Genomic DNA, 17627 nt, shown 5'->3' with positions numbered 1-17627 from the left:
TGCATTATTTACTTACTTACTTACTTACTTACTTACTTACGTACTTACACTTACTTACTTATTTAGTTAGTTATTTAATTAATTATTAATTATTAATTAGTTATGAGATGTCGACTTTTTGGCCAACGAATTCTCCGAGTCGCTATCTGAAGACTGCCTTCGCTTGCGAGAAGACTCAAGCCTTTGCTCAGTAGTCTATGAATCCCAGGGCAAATTAATTAAAGACTGTCGTTTTCAGTCCCAAAGTGTACCATTGAGATCGACGGTATTGCTAGTTTCATCCTGGTAGCTGCCGCTTGGACCTCTTCAAAGATGCCGATTTCACGGCACGCCCGCAACAGCGCCTCCACAGTCGCTTCTGCCAAGTCGCGTTTCATCCACGACAGAATAATACTGTCTGCAGTACAAGAAGCTTTATATTTAATGCCTAACGCAGCAGCCAATTTCTGCGATTTTTCTTCTTCGGTTACGATAGGAGCGACGATTTTGCGCCAAGTCAGAATAGGACGCCCCCCAGAAGACTGCAAAATAAACACAAGGTGAAGAACCGACTATATCTACAGAAATTTTAGCAAAACCTGTTCAACAAAGTCATCCACGGACTGTGCTGCGTCCATTCGAAATATGACCGTCAATGCATTGACCAGTGCGCGAACGGTGGCGGTGCGAGGCTCGCTCTGCTGAACCCACTTCTGGAGGACGTCTATCGTTGGACTTCCCTCTGGTCTCTGTTCGAAAATTTTGATTTTCTCTTCGCTTTCGTCCAGAAGCTGCCGAGCGAGTCTTTTCCAATTGTCGCCGCTGACGTCTGAACCGTCCAAATGGACCGACAGTTTACGTATACATGAATGCGGTTCACTGCCGACAAGACCAGCAACCAACGTTTCCCAAGTAACTGTCAGAAAATTAACGATGGTTGGAGAAATTAATATTGTAAAAAAGACCTACTTAATTGGCTATTGAGCCCGCTTCCACGGGCTACGGAACTTCCATCGACGCTCAAAATTCCTGAAGTACATACACCTTCGTTCGTCGTTTGAGCTCGTTCTGCAATTTTAAGAGCCTCTGGCATATCTCCAATTCTAAAACTAAAAGACAGAATTAAGACTAAATAACTGAAAAGTAGTGACGCTCTCTACTAATTACATACATATTAGTAACGCTGATATTCTTGACGCTGTAATCTTGCGCGATGGCGTGTGGGCCGAAAGCTGCTACGGGTCCAAAACTTGCCTCGACGGATGATGGAATAACTTGGGAACGCTTTCGTGCACTGCCTGAGAATTCCTGAAGAGGTAAAATAATAGTTGACCTGAAGGCATTTAATTACCAATACGACTCACAACAACAGCGTCGGCCTTGGGATACCAAACCGAGATCGCTTCTTTGCTGTACTCTGAAGCTTCCACAATCTTGCCAGATTGGAAATCGTCCACGCAGAAAAAACTTTCGCCCGCTACAGAAGAAGAATCGTCTGCAAGGCATCCAAGATGAAGCTCAAGTCCAGCCATGCCGTTCCTTTTACAGTCATTCGCAGTAGCAACGACGAATTCGCGTACTCGACTGCAAACTTGGCTCACAACTTCGTCTTCACGAGTGTGAAAAACGGTGAATGATATCGAATATTTGTTCAAGCGAATTTCCAATTGATGATGGTAATACACGCGGAAGTAGCCCAGACTAGGATGCAGTTGAGGATAGCGACCAAAACGATCAGCCAGTCGCGTCATTATTCGGTAAAAAAGTGTCTGTGGAATTCGGTACTTTCTCGAAAACAAGACGAGAGGTTTAGTGGCGCTTCTTCCAGCGCGCGACCCTTTTTCGTCTTTTGTGAGTAAACAGGGCACGAAATACGCGAGGACGAGATCTCCAGACTGACATCTTTTCCTGTTATCATCGTTTGAAGAACTCAGACATACGTAGTCTCTATCGTCGTTGTCGTCGTCAGACGCCGCGTCGCCAGTCTTCCCCAAAATCTGGTACGGACAGATGATATCGAAAAAGATAAGCAAATCTTTGATTTCCTTTTGATAGTCAGAGTAGTCAGACAGAAGATAATTCAAATACGCAGACGTTACTATACCCTTGCACTTGGCTCTTTCCAAATCGTCGTAGTAATCTCGAGGCGTTTTGCTTTGCAGGTGAACCGTCACGACTTTCTGAAAAACTTTGGCGAGCCATTGAACATCGACAATAGCGGAGCGATTAGTAACTCCCGGAAGTGGATGATACAGAAGCACAGCTCGGCTTGTGAGGAAACGTATGAGAACATTGAACTCCTCGTCCTCCAGTACTTTAGCTTCTTCCCTCGCTGCTTGACGAAGTTTCTCGATGCTGATTACTTTACTGTCTGGATTCTTCGTCTTAAGGCTTCTGACGTACGCTTCAAATTTGAGCCAGCGGAGAGGAATGCGACGTGACAACTTCTTAGCAAAGTCCTCTACGTCTTTCTCTAACGCAATAACGCTCGGATCCCTTTTTGCCTTTTTCGCAGGCGAAGACTTCGTGTTGTCTATTGCGTAGAAGAGCAGACCAGGAGACGCTGGAATGATGTGAGAGTAGAAGTCTTTCCCTTTGAATTTTTTCTTCAGATAATCGTTTTGCTCTTTAAGGAATTTCTGCACTTCCGTCTTTCGGCGACCGAGTTTGTCTCGATGCGTTCCTACTAGAAAGATGTAAGGCGGTTTGCGTTCAACTTGCCCATCAGATGGCAAAGATGGTTGTGCAGGTGGCTCCATGACGCATATGGAGGATAGCCATTCCTCTAGTCGGTCATAATTTGTCTCCATTGAATCGACCGCTATTTCTTCATGCTCTCCGTCTTGGGAACGAAACGTCGACTTAGCTGAGTCGCCGAGAGGCAGAGAAACATCAAATACAACGAAGTAAATCGCTTCCTTGTTGAGAAAAGAGAAATGGGTTGTGTAGTAAATGTGCTGACCGCCATAGTCAAGGAGATCGATATAAATGTCAGACAACGCCTGGTTGAGGGCGCCGGGATCCGTCAGGTACACTTTTGTGTACGCTTCGACGGATGCTGGAAGGCTAGTACTTGCGTCGATATTCGTAGGAGGACTTTGGGCAGCGTCTGACGAAGGCGGTGCGAAATCATCAGACCCACTGACGTTGCCAGATAAAGACGGAGGAAAAGGATGGTCGTCAAGGTCTGAACCTGAATTCGCTTCACTTCTTTCATCTAAAAAATCTTCTAGAACATTAGAAACAATTATTATTTAAAATATACCAGCATCTTTCTCTTCATTATAGTGACGCGATTGAAGTGTAGACAAATCTGCTCTTTCCATTGAAGATGGATCAGATACCGACGGGTCGTCAGTCAGTGAAGGACGTCTCGCCTCTTTCTCCTTATCTAAAAAACTCTTTGTTAGTATGCCGCCAACAAACCTTTAAGAGTCCCGTCTTCATCTGTATTCGTAAGGGGCAAACGAGGTAAAAAAAAGCAGTACATACCTAAGTCATCGGCCCCATCACTGAGTTGACGCTGATCGTTCGTCGTGTCTTAAAACGCCATACAGCACATCACAAACAACTTATCATTTAAAATATACCGGCATTGTGCGCAGAATTCACCGGATTCTTTTCTTCAGAAGGCAAGCGTTTCGACATGTCCATTACAGACGCAGACGACAGATCACGAAGAGACGATGCATGCGGGACGCAATGCGTCAATGCTAGAGGTTTAGGAGAAGGTGCTGTCCACTCTGTCTCACCTGAAAACGAAGTCACAAATTTAGAATTGCTGCAGAAATAAGTCGTATCGTCCAGCGTCAGAAAAGCTGGCATTTAAGCGTTGAGCGTCGAAAGTACGCTACTAAGGTCAACAAGCGCACCTTCTTGATCAGTCGATGGACGTCCCGTCTCTTTCTCCTTATCTACAAATAGGCGATCTTATTATGCCACGACGTATAAAGACAAAACAAACCTGATAGAAACGACGAGTCACCTTCAAGAATTTCCTCCTCGTCTGTATTCGTAAGAGTCAAACGCAAAAGCAGTAAGTCCAACCGAATCACGTACCTAAGTCATCGACCACATCACTGAGTTGATGCAGGAGTTGATGCTGATCGGTCGACTTATCAATAAACGACACTCCGTCGTCTGCTTGAGGAGAAAGGACGCCTCCTTCCTGTTCTCCAAGATTAGGATTCGCTTCCTTTAGACGTTTAGCTACCGACGCAGCCGCTGCTCTATCATAAACCCGCTTGCGCTCTCGAATTTCAACTATTTTCGCCCAATTGCATGTTTCCTTGACGACCACCTCACAAGCAGTTTCGACCCCCTCCGTACTCGGCTCCTTCAAATTAAACTTCTGCCTGGTGAGCGATTTAATCAGGCTTGTTTTTCCAGTGCCGTCTTTTCCCACGACATCTACTCGAAAAAACGTGCATAAAGCTGCGCCGTCTTTGAAAGCGGCCGAGTAAACGTTTACAGCATCCCCTCCCTCAGCAAGAATTTCTTCCGGAATTGAACCTTTATTACAAGCGTCACGTTACGTTATCACGAAGGTGTCAGATCAACTTACCAACTTTGCGCAGGTACTCTGCCAAGTCACTGTTCCCCGAAGACAAAGCCAATTCCCACGCCAGTTTTCCTGATGCATCTTTGGCAAGAGGATTTGCTCCTCTCTCCAGCAATAAGCGACACATTTCTTCTCGACCGTCACTTGCTGCGTAGTGCAACAAGGACTTCTGTTCTTCGTCAGTAGCTTGAACATCTGCTCCATTTCGCACTAGCTTGAAACACAAAGACAGCATGTCCTCGCTCTTTTTAAACCTTGACAAACCAGTTAATAAAGCCTTCAATGCCTTCGTGTTATCATTGCAAAAATCGCGATCGTCTTCCAATTCTTGAACATATTGACTTGACAGATATTTCTTCAGCATGGACCTCCTGTTCTGATGAGACAATAAAGCGTCTAGATTTTCGCATAATATTTTATAAACGTTCTTCACTGACGCTTTTTCCTTTCTGGTTATCTCTTTTTGGCCGCTGGATAGATCAAACAACGTCTGGAGTGCTGCTGTAGACAACGTTCTACCTTTGCCAAGGAATAAATGATCTTGCCTAGCATCACTTGACCAAAGAATGTCGTCACCTGCCAAACGTACAGCCTTTCCAGAGTCGTCTATACAACCTTCGTAGATAAGCCATTGAAGAATTTTATTGCGGTGACGTTGCGCTTCAGTAAGCCACACTTTCAAAGCTTCTATTTTGCCTTGCTTTTCACTGATGCAAGAAAAGACGTAGGAAAGACCCTCTTTGTCACAGCAATGTAGGCAGGCCGTCCCGAGTGTTTCCCAGTGATTTTGAACGAGAGTAGACTCAACAGCACGACGAGAAAGAAAGGAACAAATCATGGCGTACTGACGACGGTGAGAAAACCGATTGGATGTCATTTCAAGCAGCTTGATTCCCGTTTCCTGCCTTAAATCCTCATCAGTGTACAATGACAAAAGGTAAGAGAAGACCTCATGGTGATATCCATTAAACGCGAGATGAATTGCTTGCTTTCCTTCGCTGTTACACACTTTCAGGAGATCAGAGTTGATTTTGAGTAGGAGTCTGTAAACTTGCTCGTTTCCATTAAAAGCAGCTACGTGAAGCGGACAGTTTCCATCTTTATCGCGTGAATTGGCATCAGCTTGAGCAGACTCGATCAAATACTCGCACACTGAGACGTGACCCCCAACTGCAGCATCATGTATAGGGTTGCTATCGTTGAATCCTTTTGCATTTTTATCGGCGCCATTTGCAATAAGGCATTTACAAACGTCAACGTGTCCTTGACCAGCAGCTAAGTGAAGTGGTTGGCGTCCTTTTTTATCACGTGAATTGACATCAGCTTGAGCAGACTCGATCAAATACTCGCACACTGAGACGTGACCCCCAAACGCAGCATAATGTATAGGGTAGCGATCTTCGAATCCTATTGCATGCTTATCGGCGTCATTTGCAATGAGGCATTTACAAACGTCAACGTGTCCTTTCCAAGAAGCTAAGTGAAGGGGATGGTCTCCATCCTCATCGCGTGAATTGACATCAGCTTGAGCAGACTCGATCAAATACTCGCACACTGAGACGTGACCCCCAAACGCAGCATAATGTATAGGGTAGCGATCTTCGAATCCTATTGCATGCTTATCGGCGCCATTTGCAATGAGGCATTTACAAACGTCAACGTGTCCTTGCCAAGCAGCTAAGTGAAGTGGTTGGCTTCCATTTTTATCACGTGAATTGACATCAGCTTGAGCAGACTCGATCAAATACTCGCACACTGAGACGTGACCCCCAACTGCAGCATAATGTATAGGGTAGCGATCTTCGAATCCTTTTGCATGCTTATCGGTGCCATTTGCAATAAGGCATTTACAAACGTCAACGTGTCCTTGCCAAGCAGCTAAGTGAAGTGGTTGGCTTCCATTTTTATCACGTGAATTGACATCAGCTTGAGCAGACTCGATCAAATACTCGCACACTGAGACGTGACCCCCAAACGCAGCATAATGTATAGGGTAGCGATCTTCGAATCCTTTTGCATGCTTATCGGCGCCATTTGCAATGAGGCATTTACAAACGTCAACGTGTCCTTTCCAAGAAGCTAAGTGAAGGGGATGGTCTCCATCCTCATCACGTGAATTGACATCAGCTTGAGCAGACTCGATCAAATACTCGCACACTGAGACGTGACCCCCAACTGCAGCATCATGTATAGGGTAGCGATCTTTGAATCCTATTGCATTCTTATCGGCGCCATTTGCAATAAGGCATTTACAAACGTCAACGTGTCCTTGCCAAGCAGCTAAGTGAAGTGGTTGGCTTCCATTTTTATCACGTGAATTGACATCAGCTTGAGCAGACTCGATCAAATACTCGCACACTGAGACGTGACCCCCAAAAGCAGCATAATGTATAGGGTAGCGATCTTCGAATCCTTTTGCATGCTTATCGGCGCCATTTGCAATGAGGCATTTACAAACGTCAACGTGTCCTTTCCAAGAAGCTAAGTGAAGGGGATGGTCTCCATCCTCATCGCGTGAATTGACATCAGCTTGAGCAGACTCAATCAAATACTCGCACACTGAGACGTGACCCCCAACTGCAGCATAATGTATAGGGTAGCGATCTTCGAATCCTATTGCATTCTTATCGGTGCCATTTGCAATAAGGCATTTACAAACGTCAACGTGTCCTTGCCAAGCAGCTAAGTGAAGTGGTTGGCTTCCATTTTTATCACGTGAATTGACATCAGCTTGAGCAGACTCGATCAAATACTCGCACACTGAGACGTGACCCCCAAACGCAGCATAATGTATAGGGTAGCGATCTTCGAATCCTTTTGCATGCTTATCGGCGCCATTTGCAATGAGGCATTTACAAACGTCAACGTGTCCTTTCCAAGAAGCTAAGTGAAGGGGATGGTCTCCATCCTCATCGCGTGAATTGACATCAGCTTGAGCAGACTCAATCAAATACTCGCACACTGAGACGTGACCCCCAACTGCAGCATAATGTATAGGGTAGCGATCTTCGAATCCTATTGCATTCTTATCGGTGCCATTTGCAATAAGGCATTTACAAACGTCAACGTGTCCTTGCCAAGCAGCTAAGTGAAGTGGTTGGCTTCCATTTTTATCACGTGAATTGACATCAGCTTGAGCAGACTCGATCAAATACTCGCACACTGAGACGTGACCCCCAAACGCAGCATAATGTATAGGGTAGCGATCTTCGAATCCTTTTGCATGCTTATCGGCGCCATTTGCAATGAGGCATTTACAAACGTCAACGTGTCCTTTCCAAGAAGCTAAGTGAAGGGGATGGTCTCCATCCTCATCGCGTGAATTGACATCAGCTTGAGCAGACTCAATCAAATACTCGCACACTGAGACGTGACCCCCAACTGCAGCATAATGTATAGGGTAGCGATCTTCGAATCCTATTGCATTCTTATCGGTGCCATTTGCAATAAGGCATTTACAAACGTCAACGTGTCCTTGCCAAGCAGCTAAGTGAAGTGGTTGGCTTCCATTTTTATCACGTGAATTGACATCAGCTTGAGCAGACTCGATCAAATACTCGCACACTGAGACGTGACCCCCAAACGCAGCATAATGTATAGGGTAGCGATCTTCGAATCCTTTTGCATGCTTATCGGCGCCATTTGCAATGAGGCATTTACAAACGTCAACGTGTCCTTTCCAAGAAGCTAAGTGAAGGGGATGGTCTCCATCCTCATCGCGTGAATTGACATCAGCTTGAGCAGACTCGATCAAATACTCGCACACTGAGACGTGACCCCCAACTGCAGCATCATGTATAGGGTAGCGATCTTCGAATCCTATTGCATTCTTATCGGCGCCATTTGCAATGAGGCATTTACAAACGTCAACGTGTCCTTGACCAGCAGCTAAGTGAAGTGGTTGGCGTCCTTTTTTATCACGTGAATTGACATCAGCTTGAGCAGACTCGATCAAATACTCGCACACTGAGACGTGACCCCCAACTGCAGCATCATGTATAGGGTAGCGATCTTTGAATCCTATTGCATTCTTATCGGCGCCATTTGCAATAAGGCATTTACAAACGTCAACGTGTCCTTTCCAAGCAGCTAAGTGAAGTGGTTGGCTTCCATTTTTATCACGTGAATTGACATCAGCTTGAGCAGACTCGATCAAATACTCGCACACTGAGACATGACCCCCCAATGCAGCATCATGTATAGGGTAGCGATCTTCGAATCCTATTGCATTCTTATCGGCGCCATTTGCAATGAGGCATTTACAAACGTCAACGTGTCCTTGACCAGCAGCTAAGTGAAGTGGTTGGCGTCCTTTTTTATCACGTGAATTGACATCAGCTTGAGCAGACTCGATCAAATACTCGCACACTGAGACGTGACCCCCAACTGCAGCATCATGTATAGGGTAGCGATCTTTGAATCCTATTGCATTCTTATCGGCGCCATTTGCAATAAGGCATTTACAAACGTCAACGTGTCCTTTCCAAGCAGCTAAGTGAAGTGGTTGGCTTCCATTTTTATCACGTGAATTGACATCAGCTTGAGCAGACTCGATCAAATACTCGCACACTGAGACATGACCCCCCAATGCAGCATCATGTATAGGGTAGCGATCTTCGAATCCTATTGCATTCTTATCGGCGCCATTTGCAATGAGGCATTTACAAACGTCAACGTGTCCTTGACCAGCAGCTAAGTGAAGTGGTTGGCGTCCTTTTTTATCACGTGAATTGACATCAGCTTGAGCAGACTCGATCAAATACTCGCACACTGAGACGTGACCCCCAACTGCAGCATCATGTATAGGGTAGCGATCTTTGAATCCTATTGCATTCTTATCGGCGCCATTTGCAATAAGGCATTTACAAACGTCAACGTGTCCTTGCCAAGCAGCTAAGTGAAGTGGTTGGCTTCCATTTTTATCACGTGAATTGACATCAGCTTGAGCAGACTCGATCAAATACTCGCACACTGAGACATGACCCCCCAATGCAGCATCATGTATAGGGTAGCGATCTTTGAATCCTTTTGCATTCTTATCGGTGCCATTTGCAATAAGGCATTTACAAACGTCAACGTGTCCTTGACCAGCAGCTAAGTGAAGTGGTTGGCGTCCTTTTTTATCACGTGAATTGACATCAGCTTGAGCAGACTCGATCAAATACTCGCACACTGAGACGTGACCCCCAACTGCAGCATCATGTATAGGGTAGCGATCTTTGAATCCTATTGCATTCTTATCGGCGCCATTTGCAATAAGGCATTTACAAACGTCAACGTGTCCTTGCCAAGCAGCTAAGTGAAGTGGTTGGCTTCCATTTTTATCACGTGAATTGACATCAGCTTGAGCAGACTCGATCAAATACTCGCACACTGAGACGTGACCCCCCAATGCAGCATCATGTATAGGGTAGCGATCTTTGAATCCTTTTGCATTCTTATCGGTGCCATTTGCAATAAGGCATTTACAAACGTCAACGTGTCCTTGACCAGCAGCTAAGTGAAGTGGTTGGCATCCTTTTTTATCACGTGAATTGACATCAGCTTGAGCAGACTCGATCAAATACTCGCACACTGAGACGTGACCCCCAACTGCAGCATCATGTATAGGGTAGCGATCTTTGAATCCTTTTGCATTCTTATCGGTGCCATTTGCAATAAGGCATTTACAAACGTCAACGTGTCCTTGTCGAGCAGCTAAGTGGAGCGCTTGGTTTCCAAATTCATCGCGCGAATTGACATCTGCTCTAGCAGACTCGATCAAACACTCGCACACCGAGACACGGCCATTTCTTGCAGCGTAATGAAGAGGATGGTTGATCTCTTCGGCATCCTCTTTATCTTTCGAATTTCGATGCATCGCCTTCTTAATTCAGAAGCCTTCTAATCGCTTCCAAGTTGCCAGAAGAACGAACTTAGCAGTTTGGTTCGGGAAGAAGACCCGGATCAGACAAAAAATGGCCGAAGAAGTAACGAAAGCGCAGTCGGCAGCTAGCGGAGGCAGCGAAACCATTTTTTCCAAAATCATTCGACGCGAAATTCCGGCTGACATCATTTACGAAGACGCCGAGGTCAGAGGGGGCCCCTAGGAAAGAACACTTGGAAGCATAAGAAGAAACACCTCAATATTGCAGTGCCTCGCGTTCAACGACATTCAGCCTCAAGCGCCTATTCATTTCTTGGTCATACCAAAGAAACCAATAGCTCAACTTTCGAAATCTGAAGAGACAGACGAAAAGGTGAACAGAGAATCCGGAAATAGAATTTCTAGCCCAAATTAGACATTCCTATTTTAGTTGCTCGGCCACCTGCTTTATTCCGCTCGCAAGATAGCGGAAGAAAGGAAATTAGAAAAGGGATATCGCGTCATCATCAATGACGGTCCAGACGGTGCTCAAAGTGTCTATCACTTGCATTTGCATGTGATGGGTGGAAGGCAAATGAGCTGGCCTCCGGGATAAATACGTAGCTACACGTTGAACTCGATCAATAGATACCTGTTTGTCTTTTTCTCTTTGTCTTTTTCTTGCAATAAATCAATCAGTGTTTTTCTCTTCACTGTCTTCGTCATCTTGATTGAACCAAGACTTTGCTGTTGACCACAAGGATCCTACGTAATAACAATACTTCGTTTAATTTTTAGAAGTCGGTTCTATTCAAGATCTTGCCCATAGTTTCTTTGACCGTTTTCATAGCTCTGTTTGCATCTGCTACGATCTGACTCGCCTGCACGTCATTTAGACCAACAAATCTATTTTTAATATGAACTGTTGAGCGCCGCGTAATAAATTGACTTCGATACGTACTTGGCTACTCTGCGACCGACGTCAGAAGGAGACATTTGGCCATGAAATGGATGCCTATTAATTGAAGACGTCATAAAAATTAATTTAGTGTTCGCTACGTACTGTGGTTCAATTTCCGTCATTCCTGGCTGCCCTTTCTCTTTCCACTTTGAGTAATGCTGAGTCGATCTCAACATCACTACATAATCATCGTTGAAATCCGCCCACAAAGCAGACCCTTTAATTAAAGTAATCATTAAATAATTATTTTATTTTGGCCTTTGCCTTGGCATAAGGAGCAGCAGAAGAGAGAGACAAGATAGAGTTTGAATTGAGCTCGAATCCATTCTTCACTTCCTTCCCATTGGGTTCTCTCATCCTGGGTTTCGATATCAGGCGCGACGTGATCAATCAAATATTGACTGAATCGTTCATCCGCTACAGTAGACGATAGCACGGAAGTGAGGTAAGACGACGTAAGCGTTAGACTGCATTCTTCAACCTAGAGTAAATAGTTAAATTGCTAGAAAGAATCACGTGGTATTCTTACGTCAACAACGGCATCAATCCAATCGGTTTTATGCCTCATTAGTGGATTCGTTGCTCCAACGAGATATCCCTTATATTTTCCCAGTGTTAGACTCTCAAGCTGTTGCAGGGGCAAGTACGGCTCAAAAACGCATTCCTAATAGTGATACTATAAAATAATACCCCTGCTACTTCCCCTTACTTACGTTCGAAAATAAAGACAAGGGAAATCCCATGTCATCCTAGCACAAATAGCGTATACAAAATAAGATTCGTGTTGTGTTCAACTGACTTTAGGTTCACTGCTCTGGCTAAAGCTCAATTCTTGACTTAGTAGTCCTAGAGCAAGTATACGTATGATACTCTCGCGTGGCTCTGCATATCGTCTTCACCTGGATATATAGAGAGAAATGATAGAAACGTGAAGCAAACTCTCTCTGCAGAAGCTCCATAGAATAGAACCTGGACAGCCCGTAAGCCAAAGATACAGGTCTCTTCTAGATCTTACTTTCTGCTCAAGAAGGAGAAGTTTGAAGATGAGCAAAATCTTTAATTAAAAGAAATAGCCTTGTTTCTAATTCCAAGACTATCAATATACAACAAGCTAACCTTGTGACGAAACTTTTTAATTAAATGAGATAAATTAATTCCTGAAAACGTTAGTCAGAACCATATGCCCACAATCGTTCAAGTACCAATATGATAGAAGTGCAGTTCTTCTCTTTTAATAGATGAAACGGAGAGACTATCATAGAACTCCTGCAAGAGGCAATGAGACTACAATACAAGGAAGCGCCCATTACAATCGTCCAACTAACTTTAATAATTTCCTTATTAGAAAAGTCTTTTGAATCAAAGTAGGCTTTCGTTATGGCAACCAATTTGGCATGAATAAAACCAAAATATGGCTTGAGAGCACGAGCATTTAGAAAAGAAATTTCGGCTGAAAATCGACCAACCTGATCTATCAGAACAACCACTGCCTTCAATATAGTCGATCTCGGCGTTTTTCGATCTTCCAATGGAACTTCCTGTCAGGGGAACTCGTACACATAAAAAGTCTTTTAGTTTTATCTTTCCTTACGTTTGCGTCGATTTGTCTGTAGTACGATATTCCGAAAATGCGTTTTCCTCCGAAGGGATGTTCAACTGAAGTCGGGATTGTGAAGAAAACGGATCCTACAGGCGAACACCGTTCGATTTGTTCTTGTTCGTGGTCAAAATTACCTTCTTCTGTCTTGTGAGCGCCGTCTGGAATCGATAAGTGCGGTAGAAAGCGCCAAATCGTCGCTATTTTGTCCGATTCGATCTCCGGGAAGGAATAATCGATCTGAAATCGTTGGCAAATAGGTATCGACGCACTTTGATGGTTCACAACTAACCTGACACCCGTTCTGATAATGAAAATCGACCACGACGACGTGGCGAACGCTGCAATCTCCGCTGCTATCGCTGGACATTTTTCTAGCAGAAAACAAGTAAATATCAATGACCCACAGTGTACAGATAGTGATAGTGATAGTGATATTAATTTATTTTCCGACGGAACAACCCTCGACACGTAATGGTCGATCTACCGGGTGCCGTACATAATTACCTATCTACCATATATAAAATAAATAATGTATATCTCTTGATTAATTAATTAAACATGTTTATTTTCCTTGGACAGAATAACAGTTAAATCGTAATAGAACTTTGAATGTTTTGAGATCAGCTGCAGACCACAGAAGGGGACAGCAGTACTGTTGTCTAAATTGAAGCACCCATACACAGTATTTTTTTATAACTTCTAACTAAAAAGAGTAAATGGCTGAAACCTCATTTTTTTGCAGCGCTCGATAAGCGTAAGAACTGAAACCGCATACCCGTAACAATAATAACATTTTTGAATTGATAAGTCAGTACCAATTCAATTAGAACACAATGGCAGATAGGGTCGCATTGGCATTGTCCTAGCAACTCTAGATCAGATAGAGTGGTAACCACGCTTTGTATCTGCCTACTAGTCTACTGAAATTGCAGTCTAGTATGGACACTTTTGTTCATAGATGCAGCGCATGCTGCTACTCAGTCACGGCCCTCAGGTACAGGTAGCAAACTAGGTGAATCAGAATGGTGTCGCATAACACTCAATGATCCATGCACGAGCGCTAGGCGTCAGTGAGAAACCATACACCGGGCGGACCTCCACAACGTGTAGAACAATCCCGTATAGCAACCAGCTCATACCGCACTTCACGTGACGACTCGAGGTGGGCTGCATTTGCGGGCGACGCAAGGAAACGTCGAGCGAATGAGCAGCAGCAGCGGAGTCATGTCGTTGGAAGCGAAAATCGTCGTTCTAGGCAGTCAAGGTGAGCGCGGAGTGGGAGGCGGAGGAATGGGTGACGGGGATGGGGGAGAACATCGTATTGCGCACGTTCAGGAGTCGGAAAGACGTCGCTCGTGCTTCGCTACATAGGCAAACTCTTTTCTAATACGGTCAGTCCGACGATAGGGGCGTCGTTCTTCACTTTCAAACTGTATGAATACACATACATTGGGTGTGCTGACACTCTATGGGTACTATTGATTGTTAGAACGGTCGAAAATCATCGCGTGAAATTACAATTGTGGGACACGGCGGGTCAAGAACGGTCAGTACACTACACTTATTTACGTTTGGCAATTATTTGTTTTTTTCGTTTAGATTCCGGTCTATGGTAATGATGATAGCACGTGTGCTTGTACCAGGCTTGTATCAGGCTATTTATTGAGTAGTCTAGTTTTAGTTGTACGTGTTGGGAGTCCATTTGAGGGGGATAAGTAATAATAGAAATTATTTATAGCAGCTGTCTGTATTTTTTGCGTTAAATTTCTGATTATTAATTATGATATGCCATGTTTCATCAATATTGTCAGCAAGCAGATGTAACTGGTATATGTATTCCAAGTACTAGCATGATATACAGTAGTACTTGGATTGCTGTATATTGCCTACTTATTACTATGTATTCCCTAGGCACCAATGTACTATCGAAAGGCAAACGCAGCGATGCTAGTATACGACATTACGTCACTGACCAGTTTCGAGGCAATACAAAGCTGGGTAAACGGTAAGCGAAGAAAAATTAATTAATTAATTAATTATTAAACCTCATCGAATATATATTTCCCAGAACTAAAGCGCAACGTAGAGGGACGAATAGTAATGTGCCTCGTCGGCAACAAATCGGACTTGGAAAGCCAACGAGCCGTCGATCGCGCCAAGGCCCAAGAGTACGCCGACTCGATCGACGCCTATTTCTTCGAGACGTCGGCGATGACCGACGCCGGCGTTCAGGACGCGTTCCTGCAAGTCTCCCGGGGACTTATACGTTTAAATCAGGAATTGGGTGTGGGAAGCGACGAGGAGGAGAGCGGGAGACTTAGTCGGGGCGTCGGCGGCAACGGGGCCTATCTGAGGCGAGCGGGAAGTACTGTAGAAATGTACGACAGCGACGAGGAGGACGGTCGAGAGTCGTTAGGATTTAAGGAGAAGTGTTGCACTGTTGCATGATCACGTTATTTTCTATTTTTTAGCTCGCGGATTTATCTGTAGAATCTTGATTAGTATTCATTCTTGTATATAACTTTTCGACGTTGAATTTAGTGAGATCGGGTAGGGCGACTCATTTCCGATACGTGTGCAACCACCAATGCATTGGGAGGAGAGGAGGGGAGGGGGAATGACGTCTCTTTGCTAGTATACTATATTGGCTAAAATGATGCACGTGGTTGTTGTTCGTAGTTAATCCAAAGAAATCCAGTCTTTGGGCTCACGAAGAACTTTCAAGAGTGCTTCTTCTCTGGAGCCAGGCTCTGGCCTGTGCATGTATTCCCAACGCTACGTTATCGTTTTGACGTTGTTTTAGCTTTATCTTACGTATAGTAATTATTAAGCTTGACTTACCGCTGTAAGGGGCAGAGACATGAGAATGCTTTCGATGCGAGCGCCGGGAGTGAACAAGCCGAATTTGGTGCCGCGATCGTGCACCAAATTAAATTCGACGTATCTAAAATAAATGAGGAGAAATCCATATATTGATTATCAGCACCGGACTGACCTTCCCCTCCTCAACTGCTGCCAGCACCTGCAAACAAAAAATAATACATTTATACACGACGCGTTCTTTGCCATACTTTTCTTGCTCGGTAAATGCATCATTGAGATGGCATTTAATTATTGGGATATACGAAGGTACGACGGCATCACCGCAAGACTATGGAAGAGTCTCATGAAACTGAGACCCTTGGGTATCCTTGCAGATATAGGAGCTAACCTTTATAAAAGAGAAGACTTCGTCCTGGGACGGTGTATCGATGTCGTCGAAAAATATTCCTCCCACGCCTCGTCTCTCTCCTAAAAGAGAATTTGACCGACTTTTTTTTGTGTGCGAAGGGGTACCTCTGTGCGTCACGTCGAAATAATCGTCGCACCATTTCTTGAATTTTCTGTAGTAGGACGAATCGTGCTTCATGCAGGCGTCCTTTAGAGTTCGATGAAAGTGAATCACATCCTATAGCAACGTCTCTCTATATATATAAACGAAATATCGAGACTGTTTCTTACGTTCTCGTTCAAATAGGCCGGAGTCAAATCCGTTCCCCCGCCGAACCACCACTGCGTTCCTCCCTCGCCGTCGTCCACTTCGAAGTAGCGAAAATTGAAGTGAATCGTCGGACAATGGGGATTTCTCTATTGAATAAACGACTATTCTAAAGAAACGTTCCAAGACCCGTGATGCTCACCGGATGAACGACGGAACTTATTCCCACCGCCCAAAAGGGAAGTCGATCTCCACTCTTCAATTTCTTTCCCCTATTTGTATCTGCATTAATACAATGGACCAAGGCATTATTCAATTTTTTTATGATGCCTTGATCTCATTTGTTGAACTGCTGCTGGAGGCAATTTCCCATGGACAACGGAGACGTTCACGCCGGCTTTTTCGAAGACGCTGCCATTTTGAAGTACGCAACTCACGCCGCCCCCACCCTTAATTAATTTAATAAATAAATATTATATGAAATAACGTGTCTTCGCTTAATTGATTTTTTACCTCTTTTCTAAGCCATCTGTCTGCTATAAACGCACCTCCGTCGATTTCTTCCAAAGCGTGACAGACTCGACTCTTGAAGAGATAAATGAAATTTAATTAATTAAATCCCCAAGTCTAGAGTACCTGTAGCTTGAGACAATAGACTTCCATTTTATACTTCATTCCTTCGGACTTCTAGATTCGCTTCTTTTCGAGACCGTAAACGATGACGTCATATTGTTATTTACCTTTGATAGTTCTTCCACGTTTGGCGTCAGTGATTCGGCCATGTAGAGCTTGCAGACGAGCGAGGAGTCTTCGCTTGAACGACAGTACGCCTAAAATAGACGAGCCATAGAACGAATGAATGAGATACGGACTCCGCTCACCTTTTGGTACGTGAGAATCGTTCCAAATCCCGCTGCGATTACGCCAGCCACAACGGAACTGCCAATGCACGAAAATCGGCAATCGCTATGATTTCTATGCTTGTTTACCGCTTTACGTAGGGTCTAGAGCGAACGAAAGATACGCTGGAGAAAGTTGCGATGGCACCTAGGTCGCAAAAGACGATAAGACGCTACGCGACTGCACGGGCAGGTGAAATGCCTTTAGAAAATACGACTCCATGCGTCGATGGCCGCAAAAGCGGTCGCAAAAGTGCGGAAAACATGAGAAGAAAACGTGCCACGGCCGCCCGGATGCGAATTC

The 17627-nt window shown here is 44.5% G+C and overlaps 4 protein-coding genes across 6 annotated transcripts; 2 read left to right on the top strand and 2 right to left on the bottom strand.

The window, feature by feature from the left end:
- Positions 1-4: 4 nt before the first annotated feature.
- Positions 5-10909, bottom strand: LOC136196331 (uncharacterized). Its single transcript, XM_065985861.1, has 13 exons — positions 4544-10909; positions 4039-4491; positions 3944-3985; positions 3852-3893; positions 3570-3731; positions 3472-3519; positions 3245-3370; positions 1344-3196; positions 1151-1287; positions 949-1088; positions 579-895; positions 252-521; positions 5-195 (listed from the first exon to the last, which is right to left on the bottom strand). Exons 1-13 carry the CDS (start codon positions 10398-10400, stop codon positions 97-99), a joined length of 9546 nt encoding a protein of 3181 aa, XP_065841933.1. The 5' UTR covers positions 10401-10909; the 3' UTR covers positions 5-96.
- On the top strand, positions 10485-11098 carry LOC136196335 (adenosine 5'-monophosphoramidase HINT1-like). Its single transcript, XM_065985865.1, has 3 exons — positions 10485-10611; positions 10675-10779; positions 10837-11098. The coding sequence occupies exons 1-3, from the start codon at positions 10498-10500 to the stop codon at positions 10999-11001; spliced, it is 384 nt and encodes a 127-aa protein (XP_065841937.1). The 5' UTR covers positions 10485-10497; the 3' UTR covers positions 11002-11098.
- On the bottom strand, positions 11022-17627 carry LOC136196332 (oxygen-dependent coproporphyrinogen-III oxidase, mitochondrial-like). 3 transcript variants are annotated; one of them, XM_065985862.1, is made up of 19 exons: positions 15942-15968; positions 15788-15890; positions 13236-13317; positions 13081-13183; positions 12938-13032; positions 12813-12884; positions 12672-12761; positions 12549-12612; positions 12463-12503; positions 12362-12400; positions 12246-12315; positions 12146-12192; positions 12060-12095; positions 11876-12010; positions 11611-11827; positions 11449-11563; positions 11347-11400; positions 11209-11291; positions 11022-11150 (listed from the first exon to the last, which is right to left on the bottom strand). In XM_065985862.1, exons 3-19 carry the CDS (start codon positions 13311-13313, stop codon positions 11077-11079), a joined length of 1413 nt encoding a protein of 470 aa, XP_065841934.1. In that variant the 5' UTR covers positions 13314-13317; positions 15788-15890; positions 15942-15968; the 3' UTR covers positions 11022-11076. The 3 variants fall into 3 exon arrangements, 2 of the variants coding, with proteins under 2 accessions (XP_065841934.1, XP_065841935.1); XR_010672137.1 differs by lacking the exons at positions 11022-11150; positions 11209-11291; positions 11347-11400; ... (10 more) ...; positions 12813-12884; positions 12938-13032 and adding exons at positions 16018-16097; positions 16158-16237; positions 16283-16394; ... (7 more) ...; positions 17414-17471; positions 17526-17627; XM_065985863.1 differs by lacking the exons at positions 11022-11150; positions 11209-11291; positions 11347-11400; ... (12 more) ...; positions 13081-13183; positions 13236-13317 and adding exons at positions 14522-15721; positions 16018-16097; positions 16158-16237; ... (8 more) ...; positions 17414-17471; positions 17526-17627.
- On the top strand, positions 13985-15509 carry LOC136196334 (uncharacterized). The gene is made up of 6 exons (XM_065985864.1): positions 13985-14210; positions 14282-14378; positions 14436-14492; positions 14546-14558; positions 14858-14951; positions 15015-15509. Exons 1-6 carry the CDS (start codon positions 14150-14152, stop codon positions 15392-15394), a joined length of 702 nt encoding a protein of 233 aa, XP_065841936.1. The 5' UTR covers positions 13985-14149; the 3' UTR covers positions 15395-15509.

This window comes from Oscarella lobularis, chromosome 15 (genome assembly GCF_947507565.1).
Source record: "Oscarella lobularis chromosome 15, ooOscLobu1.1, whole genome shotgun sequence".
NCBI classification, from domain to species: Eukaryota; Metazoa; Porifera; class Homoscleromorpha; order Homosclerophorida; family Oscarellidae; genus Oscarella; species Oscarella lobularis.
The sequence above is the reverse complement of the archived record's forward strand: the minus strand, read 5'-3'. Positions and strand labels throughout refer to the sequence as shown.

Excerpts from the sequence above, each read along its gene's own strand:
- LOC136196331 (XM_065985861.1), bottom strand. The coding sequence starts at position 10,400 with ATGCATCGAAATTCGAAAGATAAAGAGGATGCCGAAGAGATCAACCAT. Across the intron at positions 3,371-3,471 it reads TGATGGGGCCGATGACTTAG|ATAAGGAGAAAGAGGCGAGA; the intron begins GTATGTACTGCT and ends AGAGTTTTTTAG. Across the intron at positions 3,197-3,244 it reads TAATGAAGAGAAAGATGCTG|ATGAAAGAAGTGAAGCGAAT; the intron begins GTATATTTTAAA and ends AAGATTTTTTAG.
- LOC136196335 (XM_065985865.1), top strand. The coding sequence starts at position 10,498 with ATGGCCGAAGAAGTAACGAAAGCGCAGTCGGCAGCTAGCGGAGGCAGC. Across the intron at positions 10,612-10,674 it reads TCATTTACGAAGACGCCGAG|TGCCTCGCGTTCAACGACAT; the intron begins GTCAGAGGGGGC and ends TCAATATTGCAG. Across the intron at positions 10,780-10,836 it reads CTGAAGAGACAGACGAAAAG|TTGCTCGGCCACCTGCTTTA; the intron begins GTGAACAGAGAA and ends TTCCTATTTTAG.
- LOC136196332 (XM_065985862.1), bottom strand. The coding sequence starts at position 13,313 with ATGTCCAGCGATAGCAGCGGAGATTGCAGCGTTCGCCACGTCGTCGTG. Across the intron at positions 12,504-12,548 it reads ACTGCACTTCTATCATATTG|GAATTAATTTATCTCATTTA; the intron begins GTACTTGAACGA and ends TAACGTTTTCAG. Across the intron at positions 12,401-12,462 it reads TTAAAAAGTTTCGTCACAAG|ATTTTGCTCATCTTCAAACT; the intron begins GTTAGCTTGTTG and ends TTTTAATTAAAG.
- LOC136196334 (XM_065985864.1), top strand. The coding sequence starts at position 14,150 with ATGAGCAGCAGCAGCGGAGTCATGTCGTTGGAAGCGAAAATCGTCGTT. Across the intron at positions 14,211-14,281 it reads CGTCGTTCTAGGCAGTCAAG|GAGTCGGAAAGACGTCGCTC; the intron begins GTGAGCGCGGAG and ends GCGCACGTTCAG. Across the intron at positions 14,379-14,435 it reads TCGTTCTTCACTTTCAAACT|AACGGTCGAAAATCATCGCG; the intron begins GTATGAATACAC and ends ATTGATTGTTAG.